This window comes from Thamnophis sirtalis, unplaced genomic scaffold, assembly GCF_051295495.1.
Source record: "Thamnophis sirtalis isolate CommonGarterSnake01/CBP01778 unplaced genomic scaffold, rThaSir2_p1.2 scaffold_1, whole genome shotgun sequence".
In the NCBI taxonomy this organism is placed as follows: Eukaryota; Metazoa; Chordata; class Lepidosauria; order Squamata; family Natricidae; genus Thamnophis; species Thamnophis sirtalis.
The window spans coordinates 112,986,630-113,006,852 of record NW_028261381.1 but is presented as its reverse complement, the minus strand read 5'-3'; the positions used below and the strand labels follow the sequence as shown (position 1 = coordinate 113,006,852).

At 43.5% G+C, this 20,223-nt stretch overlaps 1 protein-coding gene across 1 annotated transcript; it reads left to right on the top strand.

Annotated features, from left to right (window-relative positions):
- Nucleotides 1-2,553: 2,553 nt before the first annotated feature.
- LOC148049691 (acyl-coenzyme A thioesterase 1-like) lies at nt 2,554-4,918 on the top strand. Its single transcript, XM_087724429.1, has 3 exons — nt 2,554-3,013; nt 3,468-3,670; nt 4,050-4,918. Exons 1-3 carry the CDS (start codon nt 2,560-2,562, stop codon nt 4,647-4,649), a joined length of 1,257 nt encoding a protein of 418 aa, XP_087580555.1. The 5' UTR covers nt 2,554-2,559; the 3' UTR covers nt 4,650-4,918.
- The last annotated feature ends 15,305 nt before the right edge of the window (nt 4,919-20,223 follow it).

Below are 20,223 nucleotides of genomic sequence, written 5' to 3'. Positions count from 1 at the left end.
ACGATGTCCCACCTCCTCCTTGTTATGGCAAGCAGCCACATAGCGATGTCCCACCTCCTCTGGTACAGTGATCCAATGATAGGAATCACTGTGCCGTGTGTCATAGGAGGCGGGACATCGCTCCAGCGGCTGCACGGGACATCATCATCACAGCGGGACATCAGCATCATGAGGTGAGTGAAGTATTTCATTGAATACACCGCTAGTTTACTGTTTTTCTTTGAAATAAATATTCAAAAACATTATTGGTATCTATTTTTATTTTTGAAATTTACCGGTAGCTGCTGCATTTCCCACCCTAGGCTTATACTCGAGTCAATAACTTTTCCAGTTTTTTGTGGTAAAATTAGGTGCCTCGGCTTATATTCGGGTCGGCCTATACTCGAGTATATACGGTATATGCTGTAAGTAGTCTTTGATTAATGACCATTTCTTCAGTTTGAAGTTATTGTAGTGCTGAACAATTGGAACTTATGACTGGTCATCTCCGCACTGTTGCAATCATAAACCTCAGTGGCCCTTTCAAGAAAGCAGAACTCTTGAAGTGTCTTTTATTGGGAGACAGTGATAGCAAAGAGGCAGGATCTAAAGTTCCTGCACTAGAACATTAGGTTAAAAGTTGTTGGTCAAAACAACTCCCCTGCTCAGTCCGACACGGGCCAATCACCAGGTGTTGGGTTGTTGTGAGAACTTCAAGCTGAGTCGGGGATAAGAAGCTGTTCTCAGGCACTGCACTCTCATCTTCTTCAGAGCTGAGACAAAACTGATGGTCCCAGGCTCATCCCTCCCCAGGAAGATACATTGAAGTAAAGAAGGACCAAAGCAAGTGACAGATCATAAAAATACCAAGGCTCCCTCCTCCCGCCAGAATGGCAGCGTTTTGATAGGGAGCTATGGGGACCTGACACTGGGCCTTGGCAACTTGATGGCTGCAGCGTCCTGCAGGCACATGCTCACCATTTGTGACTTTCCCTGCTATCTTCTGGCAAGCAAAGTCATTGGGGAAACTGGTTTGGAAGGTTGCAAGTCATTCCTGTAGATCATCTCTGCTGGTTTTAAGAAGAGACTGGAGAGCCACTTGTCTGAAATGGTACAGGGTCTCCTCCTTTAGCAGGGGGTTGGACTACATATATGTTGTGAAATATTTCTTGATATATCTATATATTAAGATAATATATATTTCTCTTTCTCTCTCTTTCTGTCTCTCTGTCTCTCTGTCTCTCTGTCTCTCTGTCTGTCTCCATGTGTGTGACTCTTTGTCTCTCTCCCCCTCCTTCCCCCTCTGTCTCTCTCTGTCATTCTCTCTCTGTATCTCTCTGTCTCTCTCCTCCCTCCCCCATCTCTGTCACTCTGTGTGTGTGTGTGTGTGTCTGTCTGTCTCTCTGTCTGTCACTCACTCACTCACTCACTCTGTCTCTCTCTGTCTCTGTGTTTCTGTCTGTTTCTACCTTCCTTCCTCCTTCCCCATCTCTGTCACTCTCTCTCTCTGTCTGTCTGTCTGTCTCTCACTCACACTCTCAATCACTCACTCTGTCTCTCTGATTCTCCCTCTCTCTGTCTTTTTCTCCCTCCCCCCTTCCCACCTCTGTCACTCTGTGTGTGTGTGTGTGTGTGTGTGTGTGTGTCTGTCTGTCTCTCTCACAAACAGACACACATACTGTGGTCACCTTTAATCACAGGTTAAAAGTACCTTGCAGCGGCGTTTTTCCGTGGCGGAAAGTCTCCGAGGCTGTAAGTTACAGGGTGTGTGCACATCACGTGCCTGTTTTCAATGGTGTGGAGCCACGGCGAGGCTCTGCGCGGCTGGGGATGATTCTGGAGCCCATCCGGGAAGACGAGGAACGCGAAGGGTACCCCCTCCCCGCGGATGGGCTCTGGACCCCACACATCTTTCACAGCCCTCTCGTTTCCAGTTGGGGGGATCCATGCAGAGGATTCCCCCCCTCAAAAAAAAAATGGAAACGAGGTGGCTGTGAAAGACAAGGCAGCGCTTTGTCAGAGTGAGAACACTTTCTCACCATTATGAAGTCTCCGAAGCTGTAATTGTACGAGGTGTGCATGCGCACCTATGTTTTCTACAGCTTTAGCCGCCGCAACTCTCTGCGCAGCTGGCGATGACTCCGGAGCCCATCCGCGGGAGGTTTCGAGGAACGCGAAGTGGAGTTTAAAGTTTAGAGTTCCGATGTTCTTAGCGACCCCTGTGAAAAGGTCGTTCGACCCCCAAAGGGGACGCGACCCACAGGTTGAGAACCAATGTAATAAACGGATTCTGCTGTGCAGGGGGACAAACTCCAGCAAGGGAACTTTTCAAACCCCTTGGCAGGTCGCAGGGTTGAGTTGACTTCCGCTTCGTCCCCCTCCCCCAAATTTGTCAGAACTTTATGACATTATTTCCGATTTTTAAGGACTACATTTTCCGGAAATCTCCATGGCGTGTTTTTATTCTCCGCCCTTCCTTCGGGTTATAAACTGGGAGCCAAAGTCCAGGAGGCGAAAGAAGCACGGCAAGTCTGAGCGGGAGCAAAGGGAAGTTTCTCTGGCTTAAGCAAAATTGCTGTGATGGCGGTGCGCATCCTGGTCTTGCCTTCCCCCGTCTGCCTGTATGACGATCCCGTGCAGGTGAAGATCGAGGGCCTCTCTCCGCTACAGGAGGTCACCGTCGCGGCCTCTTTGGAGGACGAAAGCGGCCACCTCTTCCAATCGCGCGCGTACTATCGGGCTGAAGGGAACGGAGAACTGGACCTCAGCTGCTCCCCGTCGCTAGGTGGGAGCTACTGCGGGGTGGAGCCCATGGGCTTACTGTGGGCGCTGGAATCCACGACGCCCTACAAGAGGCTGAGTAAGAGGAACGTCCTCACCCCGTTCTGTGTCACCTACGAGGTGTACGACGGGCGCGGAGTCACCGGCTCGCTCCTTTGCAGCTGCCGCAGCGAGAGACGCTTCATGGCCGAAGGCGTGAAGAGGGTGCCCGTGCGAGAAGGCCGGCTCAGAGCCACGCTTTTCTGCCCGCCCGGTGAGTTGCAAGTTGCACGGGTGGATGGGCTGAAACCCCGGGAGTCGCGGGGCTGAGGTCTCTGAAACGAACCCGCTTAGGAGGGCTGTGGAAAAGCGGGCAGCGAATGAACTGACTGGAAACAATTTCATCCCTAAAGGTAGATGGTTGAAAATACCTGAGACAAACACACATCCCTCCATCCCTGGAGCTGCTTCCCTTCTAGGTTCAAGGCTTCACTAGCAGTCTTAAACCAGGTTTGTCCAGCATTTATTCCACAGGTGTGCTGGATAGCTCTAAATCTCTAGATGGTTTGATTTGGGTGTCTTGGAGTCCACCAACTGTTGGAGAACTATAGCTTAGGAAAGGGTGTCTTAAATTGTAGGGCTGGTGCCTGAATTTTCCTTCCAAAAGTGTCAGCCTGTGTGGTTTTATATTCCTGTAAAGCCCTGTTCTTTTTTGTGTCCTTTTTTAGGTCCTGGACCTTTCCCAGCAGTTCTTGACTTGTATGGATTTGGAAGCGGACTGGTGGAGTACAGAGCAAGTCTTTTGGCAAGCAGAGGTTTTGTTACACTGGCACTTGCTTTTTTAGGTTTTGAAGATCTCCCAGCTGTCCCAGAGTTCATTGATTTAGATTATTTTGGTGAAGCAATAATGTTCCTGCAGAAACAAGAAAAGGTATGGAAGCAAACTAAGATCATGGGTGATGGGGTATTGACCTTTGAGCAAGAAACAATTTGGTCCTTTTATAGTTTTGTAGTGCAATGCAGTTAATCTGAAGTCTTGTTCCAATGGAAAACTTTAGTTTATACTGAGATTCATAAATGCAAATTTATCTTAAGCTGATGCTGAAGAAGTCTTGGGTTTGGTTCCATGTTGTGTTGCAAAAATTTCTATTTGGCCACCCTCCCTCCACTTAATGTTCTCCAAATTCGTTGTGTATTTTGAATGTTATAATTGCAGACCATCTGGAGGAAAGGAAGTTAGGAGATAAATTTAAATTAATGGGTAAAGAATGGATATGGATATTAAGATAATCCTTTTCCTATGGTTTCAGGTTAAATCTATGAAAATTGGAGTCCTGGGACTATCGAAAGGTGCAGATCTCGGTCTTTCTTTAGCTGCATTTTGGCCAGACATCCAAGCTGCTGTCAGTATTTCTGGCACAGGGTCAAATACATATTTCCCTTTGAAAGTTAAAGGACACATCATTCCACCTCATCCTTTTGATTTGGAGAAGGCCAAACCTACTGATGTTCCGAATGTACTAAATTTTGCTGAAGTAATGGATAACCTCAGTAACCCATCAACCTGGCCATGCCGCATCCCTGTTGAAAAGTCCTCAAGCAAGTACCTCTTCATATGTGGACAGGATGACAAAAACTGGAAAAGTCCAATGTTCTGCCAAGAGGCTGTTAGCCGCCTTCAGAAGAATGGACGTCATGTGGAGTTCTATTGCTATCCTGGAGCTGGACACTTCTTGGAGCCCCCTTATATGCCCTTGTGCTGTATTTCATATAACAAGACACTTGGGAGCCTTGTAAACTGGGGCGGAAAGCAGAAAGAACATGCAGAGGCACAGGAAGATGCCTGGCAAAGAATATTAGCCTTTTTCAGACAACACTTGCTGGAGTCATCTTTGAAAAGTACTTTATAGGGTGCAGTTTCTTTAGTTGTTAGTTGGTAACCAAGTTAAGCTCGGAGTGATGGCCTTTAAACAGTATATTTTGCCACTTTCAGGTACACCAATGGGGCACCACAATTTTCATTAGCTTGGTGAAAGCTCTTCTAGCTGGAGACCCTTAATCAGCTTATTCATAAATTGTTTGTAATAAACCAGTGGTTCTCAACCTTCCTAATGCCGCAACCCTTTAATACAGTTCCTCATGTTGTGGTGACCCCCATTCATAAAATTATTTTCATTGCTACTCTATCACTGTAATTTTGCTACTATTATGAATTGTAATGTAAATATCTGATATGCAGGATATATTTTTATTGTTATAAATTGAACATAATTAAAATATAGTGATTAATCACAAAAACAATATGTAATTATATATTGTGAAATATTTCTTAATATATCTATATATTAAGAGTATATATTTTTCTCTTTCTCTTTCTCTTTCTGTCTCTGTCTGTCTGTCTTTCTCTCTCTGTGTGGCTCTTTGTCTCTCTCCCCCTCCTTGCCCCTCTGTCTCTCTGTCGTTCTCTCTGTATCTCTCCGTCTCTCTCCTCCCTCCCCCATCTTTGTCACTTTGTATGTGTGTGTGTGTGTGTCTGTCACTCACTCAGTCTCTCTGTGTATGTCTCTCTCTCTCTCTCTCTCTCTCTCTCTCTGTGTGTGTGTGTGTGTGTCTCTCTGTTTATCCCTCCCTTCCTCTCCCATCTCTGTCGCTCTGTGTGTGTGTGTGTGTGTGTGTGTGTGTGTGTGTGTGTGTCTCACTCATACACACAGACACACATAATGTGGTCACCTTTAATCACAGGTTAAAAGTATCTGGCAGCGGTGTTTTTCCCTGGGGGAAAGTCTCCAAGGCTGTAAGTTACAGGGGGCGGGGTGTTGCGCACACCAAGTGCCTATGTTTTCAATGGTGTGGAGCCACGGCGAGGCTCTGTGCAGCTGGGGATGACTCCGGAGCCCATCCAGAAAGACGAGGAAGGTGAGGGGGACCCCCCCCCCGCGGATGGGCTCTGGACCCCATACATCTTTCAGAGCCGTCTCGTTTCCAATTGGGGGGATCCATGCAGAGGATTTCTCCCCCACCAATTGGAAACGCCCCCTGCCCAGCCCGCCTGATGAAGCAGCGGCGGACGCGCGTTGCTGGGCGATAGGCAGGGCAGAGGAGGGCGCAGCGCTGCCGCACTTGCCTCTGGGGCTCTTCTTGCTGGACATGTTGGCTGGTGCTGCTTCAGGGCGTCCTGGCTGCCGACTCCTCAGCGCTCTCCCATCTTGGCCGGGGAGCAGGTCGGGCGGGGGATGGGTGGGCTGGCTGGCTGGGGAGGGGGATCATGGCCAATGTTCCCCCTAATTTTTTTTCAGTGTGAGCGGAAAAGTATAGTGTTTGAGCGGCACATTTTCATGCCTGAGCACCTGAATTTTTTTCACAGATGTCACCTAAGACAACAACGAAATCAGTATTATTTGAAACTGGAAGTTATGTTTTTTCAAGGTACCCGCTTAATTAAAAGTGTTATATAATATCAGTATCACTTAACAACGGTCCTGCTTAGCAACCAAAATGTTGGCTCAGAAACTCTGGCATTGAAGCGTGCAAGTCTTAAAGCTGTCAAGTTACAAGACCCTCGCACCCCTAACCCTTTAGGAAAAAAACCCCAGGGGTCTTCAAACCTGACAGCTTTAAGCCTTGTGGACTTCAACTCCCAGAATTCCTCCTCCAGTCATGTTGCAGCAACGTCATCTGCGTGGATCTGCTCCATCTTTGTTTTTTTCACAGGAAGCAGGGCTGCTGCTGAAGATGCCAACGAGCTCCCACCGCCACTGGAATATGCATTTGTTTAGCATGACATAGAATAGTCTTTCAACCAGAAGTATGGAATAAAAGAGAGACTGATAAATATTAAAAAAAATAAAACCAAAAAGCAGCTATTTATTTGAGTTCTAGATAAACATTTAGTTCGGAAGAGATTAGAATAGAATAGAGAAAGAATAGAATATAGAGAATACAATAGAAATAGAATTGGAAGGGACCTTGGAGGTCTTCTAGTCCAACTCCCTGCTTAGGCAGGAAACCCTACACCACTTAAGACAAATGGCTATCCCACATCTTCTTAAAGACTTCCAGTGTTGGGGCATTCACAACTTCTGGAGGCAAGCTGTTCTGTTAATTGTTTTAACTGTTAGGAATTTTCTCCTTAGTTCTAAGTTTCTTCTCTCCTTGATTAGTTTCCACCCATTGCTTCTTGTCCTGCCCTCAGGTGCTTTGGAGAATAGCTTGACTCCCTCTTTTTTTGTGGCAACCCCTGAGATATTGGAAGACTGCCATCATGTCTCCCCAATTCCTTCTTTTCATTATACCCAGTTCTTGCAACCATTCTTCATATGTTTTAGCCTCCAGTCCCCTAATTGTAGAATAGAATGACAGAAGGGACCTTGGAGGTCTTCTAGTCCAACCCCCTGCCTAGGCAGGAAACCCTACACTATTTAAGACAAACGGTTATCCAAAATCTTCTTTAAAAATTTCCAGTGTTGGAGCATTCCCAACTTCTGGAGGCAAGTTGGTCCATTGGTTAATTGTTCTCACTGTCAGGAAATTTATCCTTAGTTCTAGGTTGCTTCTCTCCTTGATTAGTTTCCATCCATTGCTTCTTGTCCAGCCTTCAGGTGCCTTGGAGAATAGTTTGACTCCCTCTTCTTTGGAGCAACCCCTGAGATATTGGAAGACTGCTATCATGTCTCCCCTAGTCCTTCTTTTCATCAAACTGGACATACCCAGTTCCTACAACTGTTCTTTATATGTCAATATCATTTAGACAAAGTTGATCCCCTTATTCTCCACTCCAGAACCTTGGAGTTTGAAGTTCTTTGGTTCTCTTCTCCCACCCTCTGTGTTCCCACGAGGGGATTAGCATCACAGCTCAACTGCCCCCCTCCCACCCATAAAGACCAGGAGAGCATCGCTGCGCATAGCCAAATGCTACCATAGCAACTATGGCGTTGTCTGATGTCTTTCTTGCACGCTAAGATGGACTGACGGGGTGAAGCATAGCTTGCATTGTCCCTAGTGCGGATTCTTTTCCCAGCCTTGGTCACTTTACGAGGGGTGGACTTCAGTTCCCAGAATTCTTCAGCCAGGGAAATTCTGGGAGCTGAAGTCCTCCGTCCCTCCCTTATTCCTGTTTCCTTTTCCTTCATTATATTCAATTGTTTCAATATTAAGTGTAATTCTTCCTTCCTAACATTTTTCCATTTTTTTCCTTATATTCTTTTCCATTTCAACATTGTCTTTGTTCCTTCCATTCTTCCTTCCTTCTTTCAATCCTTCCAATATTTTTTCCTTCATTCCCTTGTCTGTTTCAATATTAAGTACATTTCTTCCTTTCTTCCTATACTTTTTTCCATTTTCTTCCTTATATTCTTTTCCATTTCAACATTGTCTTCCTTTTTTCCTTCCTTCCTTCCTATACATCTTTCCATTTTCTTCCTTATATTATCTTTTCTGTTTCAACAGTCTTTGTTTCTTCCTTCCTTCCTTCCTTCCTTCCTTCCTTCCTTCCTTCCTTCCTTCCTTCCTTCCTTCCTTCCTTCCTTCCTTCCTTCCTTCCCTTCCTTCCTATACTTCTTCTTTCATTCATTATATTTTCTTTTCCATTTCAATATTAAGTGTAATTCTTTGTTCCTCCTTCCTTCTTTCAATCTTCCAATACTTTTTCCTTCATTCTCTATTCCTTCAATATTAAGTGCAATTCCTTCCTTCCTTCCTTCCTTCCTTCCTTCCTTCCTTCCTTCCTTCCTTCCTTCCTTCCTTCCTAAGTTATTTCCATTTTCTTCCTTATATAATATTTTCTGTTTCAACATAAAGTGCCTTCCTTCCTTCCCTCCCTCCCATCCCTTTCTTTATGTTTTCTTCATGCTTTCTTTTCTTTTTCCTCTGCTCTTTTTAAATCCCCCCCTTCTTCTCCTCCTCTACATTTAGGTTGGATTAGTTTGTACAACGGTCATCAAACTTCTGAAGTAAAAATAAATAAATAAATCATATTTAAGAAGAAGAAGAAAAAGGAAGACGTTTTTAGTTAAGTCAAACGTTTTAATAAAAGTTTCATCTTTTAAGATTCGTCCAACACATCCAATTGTAACCTTAACAGTAAAGAATATCACCCCAGCTGCTAAAGGTTCAACCAGTCTGAGAACCATTGAAAAGACAACAGTGCAAAATCCAAAAGACACAACTTCCTCACCGCCATTGCTTTGGTACCAAATCTTTGAGGAAGGGGCTCCAGAAAGAAGGAGGAGGAGGAGGAGGAGGAGAAGGGAACCAAAGAGAGGCTTTTACCGGGTCTGCGCCCCACAGCCAGGACTGTTTCTTCCTGCAAAGCCCTTCGGGCAACCCGAGAGTTCCGCTTGACACCAGAAGGGCTTTGCAGGAAGAAACGCGGCTTGAGGCGCAAGGACAGTCCTGGCGGTGGGGCGCAGACTCGGTAAAAGCCTCTCTTTGGTTCCCTCCTCCTCCCTCTCCTTCCACAGCCTGCATGACGCTGCCGCCCAGGCTGAGAGCTGCCGCTGAAACAAGTTTGGGGAGGTCCTTTGCGGGCGGCCAGTTCTAGCCGCCTGCAAAGGACTTCCCTACGTTTACTTTGAAAGAAATCTGTGCGGCAGTTAGAAACCTCTGCGCGGGGGTTTCTTGCCATGTGCGCGGCCGCGCAGCCACGCACCTTAGAGGGAACAGTGATCATGGCTGCTCAGGTGGCCCCTGCTGCTGCTGACAGTAGCTTGGGTGCCCCGGCTCCGTCCAAGCTGCTTCTCGCCACCATCGTGCTCCACCGCCTTGCCCCTCGCCTCCTCCAACGAACAATCCTCTGCTTTCTTCAGCTCGGAAGGTGCTAAAATATCTGTCTGTCTGTCTATTATCTATCTATCTATCTATCTATCTATCTATCTATCTATCTATCTATCCATCATCCATCATCCATCATCCATCATCCATCATCCATCATCCATCATCCATCATCCATCATCCATCATCCATCATCCATCATCCATCATCCATCATCCATCATCCATCATCCATCATCCATCATCCATCATCCATCATCCATCATCCATCATCCATCATCCATCATCCTTCCCTCTCTCCCTCCCTCCCTCCCACTCCCTCCCTCCCTCCCTCCCCCCCTCCCCCTCCCCCTCCCCCCTCCCTCCCTCCCCCTCCCTCCCCCTTCTCTCTCACACATACACACACCACACCACACCACACCACTAAGTGATTCTGGCTGCTTACAATAAAAACATATCATAGTATAAAAGCATAAATAAGAACAGACTTAAAAAGTAAGGTTACAGTATTAAAAGTTGACAAAGTAAAGAGAATACTCTCATAACACCAAGTTAAAGAGTTGTATATCATTCTTCAACCCACATGCCAGTTGACAGGTTTGAATACTCTTTCTGAAGCCCCAAAGAGTCAGGGTGGGGGTGTCAATTCATCAGTGGAGGTAAACTGCTCCAGAGGTAAGGTGACCAGATTTTCAGATTGGTAAAGAGGGACACCATTGACCGGGGGGCAGGGGCCTTGATTAAAATTTTTATATTTTGTCAAAAGGTCACCCCAGGATACTGAAACCATCATAAATACGAATCTGTTGCCAAACTAAATTTTGATCACGTGACCATGAGGATGCTGCAATAGTCGCTAAGTGTGAAAAATGGTCGCAACGGTCGCTAAGTGTGAAAAATGGTCATCAGCCACTTTTTTCGATGCCATTGTAACTTTGGTCACTAAATGTTTTCCCCCTCTTCGAGACCCCTCACTTCTTCCTTCATTCCTCTTGCTTATCTACCTTCACCTTATCTGTCTTCTGCTCTTTCCCTCTCTTCCTTCCTTTCTCCTTCCATCCTCTCTTCTTTCCTCACTCACTCCCTTCCTCCTTTTCTCTTCCTTCCTCCTTCCATTCTTTCAGCTTCATTTCTTTTGCCTATCTACCTTCTCTGTCTTTCTGCTCTTTCCATTTCTCTCTTCCTCTTCACTTCTGTTCCTTCCTCCTTCCATCCTTTCACCTTCCCTCCTTCCTATTTCTTCCTTCTTCCTTCCTTCTGCCTATCTACCTTCACCTTCTCTGTCTTTCTGCTCTTTTCCTGTCTTCCCCTTTCCTCCCTCCCTCCCTTCTTTCCTTTCTAGTTCCATCTTTTCTTCTTTCCTCTCTCCCTCCCTTTTTCTTCCTTCATTCCTTCCTCCTTCCTCTTGCCTATCAATTTCATCCTCTTTGTCTTTCTGCTCTTTCCCTCTCTTTCCCTTTTCTTCCTACCTCCTTCCCTCTTTTCTCCCTCCCTTCTTCTTTTCCTTCCTTTCTTCTTCCATCTTCCTCCTTCTCCTTCTATTCTTTCTCCTTCCTTCCATCTTTTCTCCTTCCATCTTCTCTCCCCTCCCTTCTTCTTTTCCTCCCCCCCTCCTTCCTTCCTCTCCTTCCCACTCCTTGCAACTGCAATCGGAATCGCAGACAGGGAAAGAAAGAAAGATCCTTGTAGCACAAAACCCACCTTTGCATGGTTGAGAACATAGGTAAAACAAAACAAAAAAAGCACAGTGTCCCTCCGCCCTCTGAATGGGACTCAGCGTGACTCCGATTTGAATACAAGGAGCCGGGCGGGGAGATAAGCACCTTCATTTGCATTCTCTGCAACCATGATGCTTTGCAAGGAACATTTGCAAGGAACATTTTGCAGATTTTTCCTTTCGTGCTTAAAAAAAAAGAACGGGACTTTTTTAAAATGCCACAGAATGAGCTGTCCTCCTCCTCCATCACTAACAGCTGGGGGCTCAGAAATCGGAGTGAAAAGCCAGTCCTCCATCTCTTCCCTCTTCCTGGATTCACTCCGAAGTTTTAAATCTCCCTTCTGTGCATAAACACTCCCCCTCTCCCTCCCCCCCTCTCTCTGTATCTGTTTGTCTCTCACTCTCTGTGTGGCTCTTTGCCTCTATCTCCCTCTCTCTCTCTGTCTCTCTCTCTGTCATTCTCTCTGTGTGTCTGTCTCTCTCTTTGTCTCTCCTCCCTCCCTGTGTGTGTGTGTGTGTGTGCGCGCACGCGCGGATCCCTGCCCCTGGCTCCGGACTAGCAGAGCCTCCTCTTCCTCCTTTTTAACCAGGCGATCTTCGGCTGCTGCACAATCCCAAGGGCACGCGCTGCCCGGTTTGCTGAATCCGGCACGGCTTCAGAGAAAGAAGGCGTGCGAGAAAGCCCCCCCCATCCCCGCTGCCTGAACTTTTGAATAAAGAAGGCTGCAGGCTCCTTTGTCCTCGGCTATGCAATTTTCTTTCGTTCTCTGCTGCCCAAACGAGTGAATGAGGCAGAGGGAGAATGAAAGGAGATTGCGTCCCTTCTGTCTCCCCGTTGCTCAGAAAAGCAACTCCGGGAAAGTCCTTTGATGGCGGCAGGCATCCTAGAACCTGCCTGCTAGCAAAGGACCTTCCCAGAGTTGCTTTTCTGAGCAACGGGGAGACAGAAGGGACAAAATACCGGCCGGCTGGGACGGGAATACAGGGCAGGGGGAGGGGCAGGCTTACTTCCAGGTCCGGTCACAAAAATCGGGACTTTTTAAGAACGCTCCGGGACACGGGACAAATTGTGCGAAAGCGTGCTTGTCCCACGAGAATCGGGACATCTGGTCACCTTATCCAGAGGCAATGACAGACAAGGGTTTCCTCCTGGGTCTCATCAGTAAAAATTCTTTAACTAACTGGATCAATAGCATATCTTCCCAACAGGACAATAAAATGCTTTTGGTTTCCTCCATAAACTTGCCTTTCAGGATTAAAAAAAACCATCGGGAAAGGGATAATGGTTAATTAGTGTTTGTTATTGGAATAATCACACTTGCAACTCAGTGGTGGTATTCAAAATGTTTTACTACCAGTTCTGTAGGTGTGGCCTCCCCACTCCAGAGGAAGGATACTGTAAAAATCTCCATTCCCTCCCGATCACATGGTTGTGGCCAGCTGCCGGCAGAGCATACAACCATAGAGCGTATGCCCAGAGCGGCCACTGCTGGAAGACTCGGTTTGGAAACCACTGAAAAAGCCATGCTGGGATGGCGGTGGTGGTGGTGGTAGCGGAGGTGCCCTGGCTTTGCAGGGAGAGCTGGGCCAGGGCATCATGAGGCTGGGAGGCGCATGAGCGAGAGCGGAATAGCCGCTCACGCAATCCCCCTCTCCAACTATGCAGAGCTCCATTCAATGGCATTTCAAAGGTGCCAAGCTGCCAGAGCCAGGCGGTGAATAGGTGCTCACGTCGATTGGTGATACTTCTAGGTCAGTGAATGGCACTGTGCCCAGCTGGAAAGGGGGTTTGCTGGGTGGCTGCTCGTGAGCATGGTCGCTTCATGGCTGTTGTGTTGCGCTGCTGCCACAACGCAACTCAGCCGTTCGCCCATGATGCTGTGCCCGGCTCTTTGGGAGCCCACTTGCAAGACAGCAGCTGCCCGGCAACCCCCAAACAATAAACCTCCCCTCATAATAAGGCCCAAGCCATATTTTGTGGGTAAAAAGAAAATAAGACCCTGTCTTATTTTTGGGGAAACATGGTACCACTCTGTCTGTATCTCCCAGCCTCTCAGATAGAGGGGTGGGGGTGAGTTGGGTTGAGAGTATTAACTTTTAATACTGTAATCCTACCTTTGAAAATTTGTTTTGAATTTTGTTCTTATTTATGCTTTTACATTATGATATGTTTTATTGTAAGCCACAAAGAGTCACTTAGGTGAGCTGGACAGTGTAGAAATGTGAAAGAAAAGGGTAGATATATAGATAGATAGAGAATAGAGTAGAGTAGAGTAGAGTAGAGTAGAATAGAATAGAATAGAATAGGGTTCTACTCTACTCTACTTTACTCTGTTCTGTTCATGCTGAGAGAGGAGAGATTCCCATTGAGAAGACCCTTGCCTTTGTTAAAAAAGTTTCTTCCCCTTTCAAATTCATTCATAGATATACATTCTTATAATTGCTATTTAACGTTTGTCTATTCATCATTAGACTCTAAACTCATTTTACACACATATATAGTACAGTTTGGGTCACTTTCTTGCCACTATGTGCCTCCACTTATTTTGCAACAACCTTGCTCCTTCCATCTTTTCCACCTCCCTTCTCTATCTTCTTCTTTCCTCCTTTCCTTCCTTCTTTCTTCTTCCCCTCTCTTTCCCCTCTCCTCTTTCTTACCCTCTCTCCTACTCTTAATTCTCCACCCTTGCTTTCACTGCTTTACCCTTTCTTCTTTTCCCTCCTCATCCCCCCTCCTTTCTGTTGTTAGCCTTACTTATTTATTTTCTCTGATGGGTTCTCATGGTGGCGTTTCAGCAATCCCAACTTTATATTTTCATACAAATAATTTTCTCTGTTTACATTTTATTTCTAATATTAGTTCCACTTGTGTCATTTTTCCGCTTGTATATTTACATTTTCATATTTTCATATTTCCCCTCCCCATAATTTAATAATGTGTCATCTGAGTGATTTATTTCATGTTTTTTCCTTTCTCTTTCTATTTATATCTTTTTTCAAGCCAATCATAAAATCACCCCCATGTTCTGTAGTACACTGATTCCTCTTTGTTCTTTATTCTCAATGTCAATCTGTTCATTTCTGCACAATCTAGTATCTTCTTTATTACCTCCCATTCCGATGGGATTTTATCTGCTTTCCAATTTTGTGCAAATACAATTCTAGCTGCTGTTATTATCTGTACAATAAAATATGAATCTTCTTTATTATATTTCTCTGGTAGAATACCCAATAAAAATATCTCTGGCATAAACTCTACAGGTTGATGTATCATTTTCTCTAACCATGTTTGTATTTTAACTCAATAGCTTTTTGCATCCCTGCACGTCCACCACATATGATAATATGATCCTGGCAACTGATGACATTTCCAACATTTAGCTGATTTATCCTTAAACATTTTTGCTAATCTTTCAGGTAGCATGTGCCATCTATAAAACATTTTATACAAATTCTCTTTGTATGCTGTTGCCATTGTCAATTTATAGTTCCTTTCCCATAGTTGTTGCTATTTTTCTAGTTCTTTTGTAGATCCAAAGTTTTTTGCCCATCTTATCATTGTTTCTTTAACCTCTTCTTCTTTTAAATTTATGCTGAGTAGATAACTATACATTTTTAAGTCATTTTTTCATCCGTTCCCATGAGTATCTTATCTAGTTCTGAATTTTCCATATTAAAACCATACTCTTTAACATCCTTCTCATATCTTGTTTGTATTTGCATTTGTTTAAACCATCCTATACAAATCCCTTGTTTTTCGAATTCTTTCTTTTAGTTCTCCCTGTGCTGTTAGTATATCTTTGTACCCTAATAACCTTTTTCATACTACTAATATTCGGGCGTGTCAAAGCTTCCACCGTTGAAAGCCACATTGGTATTTTCATATAGTGCTTTTCTTTCACTGTTTCTCATACTGCGTATAAACCATTTCTTAAATAGTGTCTCTGAAAATAACCATGTAATCTATTTTTCCCATACCACAAAAATGCGTGCCAACCCAGTTGCATATCGTGTCCCTCCAAGGATAATAACCTTGCATTTCTTAATTCTTATCCATTCTTTTATCCATGTTAAAGCTGCTGCTTGGTAGTATAATTCCCAATTTAGTACACCAAATCACCTCTAATCTTTGAATCTTGTAGCATTCTTATATTAATTCTCGCTTTCTTTCCTTGCCAAATATATTTCCCTATTATTTTATTTAGTTTTTCGAAGTATTTTTCCCCAGTTTTATCGGTATTGTTTGAAATAAAAAATAATATTCTTGGTAATATATTCATCTTAATTTTGCTATTCTTCCCATTAATGATAGTTGTAAGTTTTTCCATTTCTCTATATACATTTCAATTTGATTTATTAATTTATAATAATTATTTTCCTTAATAGTTACATATCTTGAAGTCAGCCGTATTCCCAAATATTTCACTTTTTTACTATTTGAATATCTAATTTCTCCATTATTTCCCTTTTCTGTTTTTTTGATTTATCACTAGAATTTTTGATTTATCTTTATTACTTTTCAATCCTGCCACTCCTCCATACTCTTCTAGTTGTTCTAGTAGTTTTGGACTATCATTATTATCATTATTTCCACTATCAATATTCTCCCTTCTTCATCTTCAAATATTTGCTTTGATTGCATTGACTTTTTAATATATAGTGCCACACCTTTTTTGCTTTGATCAGCAAGTGTCGTATACAGCTTCCCCAATTTCGGATAATCCAAATATTTTTGTGTTGTGTTTTAATATGTACTTCTTGCAGGCATATTACATCTAATTTCAATTTCTCTAATTTATTAAATGTTCTCTTTCTTTTTATGCTCAAATGTAATCCGTTTATGTTTAATGAGATTATTTTTATTTCTTCTTCCATGTCTTAGTTATTTGTAGTTTTAGTTGATCTAGTCACTCTCATCTCCATTTAGTCTTCAATCTCTTTTGCTCTTGCTCCTTCTTCTTGTTCTTTAGCTAGTTCTCTCTGTTCTTTCTCCTTCTCTTCCTGTAGTTTTGTTCCTCTTTCCTCTCTCCGTCTCTCTTCTTCTTGTAGTCCAAAGTACTGTTGGTAAAATAACTCTGCCTTCTCTACTGTATCCAGCCTATGTCTTTGTTCCTGCCAAATTACTAGTATCCCTTCTGGTATTAGCCATCTGAAATTAATTCCTTTTTTATTAGGCATTTGGTCAGGAATTGATATTCTTTTCTGTGGGAGCCAAACTGTCGCCATAACAGGCTAGGTAAAATAGCTAGGAAACAAAGAAGAATAGACAAAGCTATCTGAATTAAGAACCTAGTGGAAATTTACCAAGGCCAGAGACAGTTCTGAGAAAAACAAGATAAGAAAGTGTTGGAATTCATTCCGGGTGTTTATGTGCAGGGTAACCTCTGCTATCTGAAACACAAATACACAGGGATGAAAAACCTTGCACCAGAAACATCTTTATGGCCTAACGGTCATAAATACAGCCTCATGTAACAAGAACTATGTGAACCAGCTACTCCCACACATGCCCTTTCTCCCCCCTATGCTGAGTTATAACTTTCTATCCCCTCTCTCCCCCTCTCAATGCCATGCAGCTTGTAAATCTTCTGTTCCCCCTTTTGCCCACCCTTTGCCATGATGTGATTTGTAGAATGCTGTGAACTTTTTATTAGTTTACTTATGCCATGTGTGATTATATATGCCTTTTGATACGTTCCTTTTTGATGACGCTGTAACTAACTTTTTCTAATAAATACGCACTCTGAACAAGACAGAGATTGCCACTTTATCCAGACTGCTGCCTTTGTGTTTCATTGGGAAGCAGTCTTAGGAATTGGGACCGTGAAGTGGACCACTGGTTGGGGAGACCCCTGCATCCCGCAGGCGTTGTCTCTTCACTTTTCTTAGATCTTTCACCCTTCTTGGCACTTTTTAAAGAACTATTATTTCTTTAGATTTGTATTTTACTGTAATATTCCTTGCAGCTTGCAAGATCTCTGTTCTCAGTGTTTTCTTACATGTACCTCTCTTGGTAATTTATTTCTCATAGACTATCTTGTATGGACCCTGTAAATTTTGTCAATCCCACTTAACATCTTTTCCTTGGTTTCTTCCAGTTCATCTGCCAATATGTCTGCAATTTTTTCTGCTAGGTTCTTTTCCTTTCCCTCTTCAATATTTTGGAATCTTAAATAATAATCAGTCTTGTCCATTTCCCAAAAGATATTTATCTTTTCTTGATTTTTATCTGTTATTGTCAGTCTATAATCCAGTGATGGCAAAAGTGGGGGGGAGTTCAGGGGGATTGTGTGCTGGCATGCACAAACCTCTAATTCTATGCATGTGACCCCCCTGTGCACATGCACGTGTGATTCCTGCCCTTCTCTCACTTTTGGGCGTACAATGGACCTGTTCCCCCCCCTCCCCATGCTCTAGAGGCTTTCTAGGAGCATTGGGAGGGTGAAAACAGTCTTCCATACCCCCACGGAGGGAGAAAAATGGCCCTATGGGCAACCTGGAAGTCCATTCCCAAAATCCTGGTTTGCATTTTGCATTGTTTTTCACCCTCCAGAGGCTTCAGGGAAGCCTCCGGAGGGAGAAAAACAACTGAAAATGAAGACTGAAGTTGGCTGGACAGCGCACGTATATGTGCTGGATCTGACAGGGCAATGCCTCATGTGCCCTAACAAATGGCTCCATGTGCCACCTGTGGCACGCATGCCATAGGTTCACTATCACGACTATGATTCCATCTCCTCCATTTTCTTTTCTGCTGTTTCCACCTTTTCCTCCACTTTCTGCAATCTCTGCTCATTTTTCCCATTATCTCTTTGACCTCTTTAAAATCTTCATCCACTTTGTTTATTCTTTCTTTGAGGTCTTCATGCATAGCCTGTAACATACTCTTTAACGTCATACTGGGTTTATCTTGTTGCGTTGTTGTATTTGATTACTTTTGTGCTGTAGGACTGGAGGTTGTTGCTGTCGAAGAAGAATATGTTGTTATCTTCTTCATCTTGTTGATTTATTTTTGTAATCCAAATGTTAAAAAAAAAGAAAGAAGAGAAAAGGTGGAAAATCCAAATTTTGAAGGTCAACCCTCCAAGTCTGGTCAGCTATGCTTCAGGTACTTATTACCCTAATCCACTTGTAGTAATAGAATAGAAAGGGAAAAAAAAACAAATTCCAACAAAAAGAGCAAAGAAAAAAATAGTAAAAAATTGACCACAATTGTAAAATAAAAATATGTCTTTAATCCTCCTGAATAAGGGAATACCTCCAGCTCTAATAGGAGGAGAGTGAAAAAATAAAAAGGAAAAACCCAATAAGTACCCACTAAGTAGAGAATTTCAAGGAAAAAACAAGAAATGAATTGATTTAAAAAAGGAACCAAGAAAATAACTTCCATTCTTAATACAAGCACAGTTCCAAAATAGTTCCAAAACTCCAAAGTTGTAATCAGGAAAGCAGAAAACAAAAGCACAAAAAAATAAATCCATAGCTGGTGTTTTGTCTTATGTGACAGTTTTTAATCACCATTCTGTTTATCAAGTCCTTCGGGATTGGGCGGCCTATAAATTTAATAAATCAAATCAAATCAAGTCACTATGAGTTGTCCAGGTCATTATTTCTAACTTCACTTTGTTTTTTCGAATATATTCTCTCTGTTGCCACTAGATGGCACTTTTGTTAAAAAGTAGGTAAGGGGAAAAAATCCAAAAGCAACCTCAGAGTTCCCAATTCTTTAAATATTCTTTAAATATTCAATATCAAGATTTAAAAGTTTCACTAGCAATCAACTCTGTTCAGTCTGCTCTCTATTTCTCCAAACCATCCTTCCAAAACTATTGGATGAGTCATTTATCTATATTGGCATTCACTCTTCGCCTCTGCTTCTGGAGTGAAGGGATAATCCACTCCCCACCTTTTGCCTTCTCTCTTTTGTTCTCAGTCAATCAGGGAGAAAAAAATCTTTTGAATACAGTGTGCCCCAGGATATTATCATGATCTCACCCAGATGCTCCAAGCTGCTTTCTTCTCTTTCTTTGTGAGGCTGCCCCAACTCTGATAGCTCGCAAAGGCTATCTTCCTAGATGCTGCGTCAGGAGCTATTGCAGATGTTCCAGGGGGTTTGCAGCGCCCCCGTTCCTCACTGTCCCTACGAGACTGTTCTGACCTCCGAAGAGGCCCCCAAAGTGGTAGGATATTGCCGTTCCTCCAGAGAACCAAAGTTTCCTTATGTACCATTCAGTGACATGCGGTGAAGTTTATGGCTGGTGAGGCACTGACACAGTGGTGGGTTTCAAATTTTTTTAGACTTGTGGACTTCAGCTCCCAGAATCCCACAGCCTGGCATGCTCAGTTCCAATTTAAAGCGACAGCATTTGTTTTTCTCCTTTGCGAAAAAGTTTCCTTCATTCTTTTTCTTCTCCCTCCCCCTCCTTCCTCCCTCTTTTTAGGCTTTTAACTCTTGCTTAACTCTGCTCGAGTGATCATAAAACACCTAAAGTCAGATTAGATGAGACACGTCGTTCTCCTGCCTCCTCCTGTAGAGGGCGCTTTTTTAGAGGCTTTTTTAAACAGTTAAGCAGAGTCATCCAGGGTGACTGGCAGCAACTAACTCAGCCTGACCTCAGCTCTTGCCTTTTTCCTTTTACATTTTTTTTTCTTTTCATGATGACAGTGGTGAGGCTCTGCCTCCCCTGCCTCCCCTGACTGCACATCCCTGGTACCATTGCAACACTTGCCCCTCCCTCTTGAGAAGACCCTTGCCTTTGTACCCTCTTTGTCTTGGAGAATATTAAACCCTCAGATTAAAATATTAAAATCTAGATAAGTAAGTGTAAGTTTTAGTCTGTCTTTTGAGTTTGATCACTCCCACCAAAATCCTAATTCAACCTTACCAACAATTCTACAATAGAATAGCCATGACTCAGTGCCATATTAAAACAAACATACAATATTTGCAACTGGGCTCAGAACGAGACTTGTGCCAAGGATTGGTATAACATGATCATA

Excerpts from the sequence above, each read along its gene's own strand:
- LOC148049691 (XM_087724429.1), top strand. The coding sequence starts at position 2,560 with ATGGCGGTGCGCATCCTGGTCTTGCCTTCCCCCGTCTGCCTGTATGAC. Across the intron at positions 3,014-3,467 it reads CACGCTTTTCTGCCCGCCCG|GTCCTGGACCTTTCCCAGCA; the intron begins GTGAGTTGCAAG and ends GTCCTTTTTTAG. Across the intron at positions 3,671-4,049 it reads TCCTGCAGAAACAAGAAAAG|GTTAAATCTATGAAAATTGG; the intron begins GTATGGAAGCAA and ends CTATGGTTTCAG.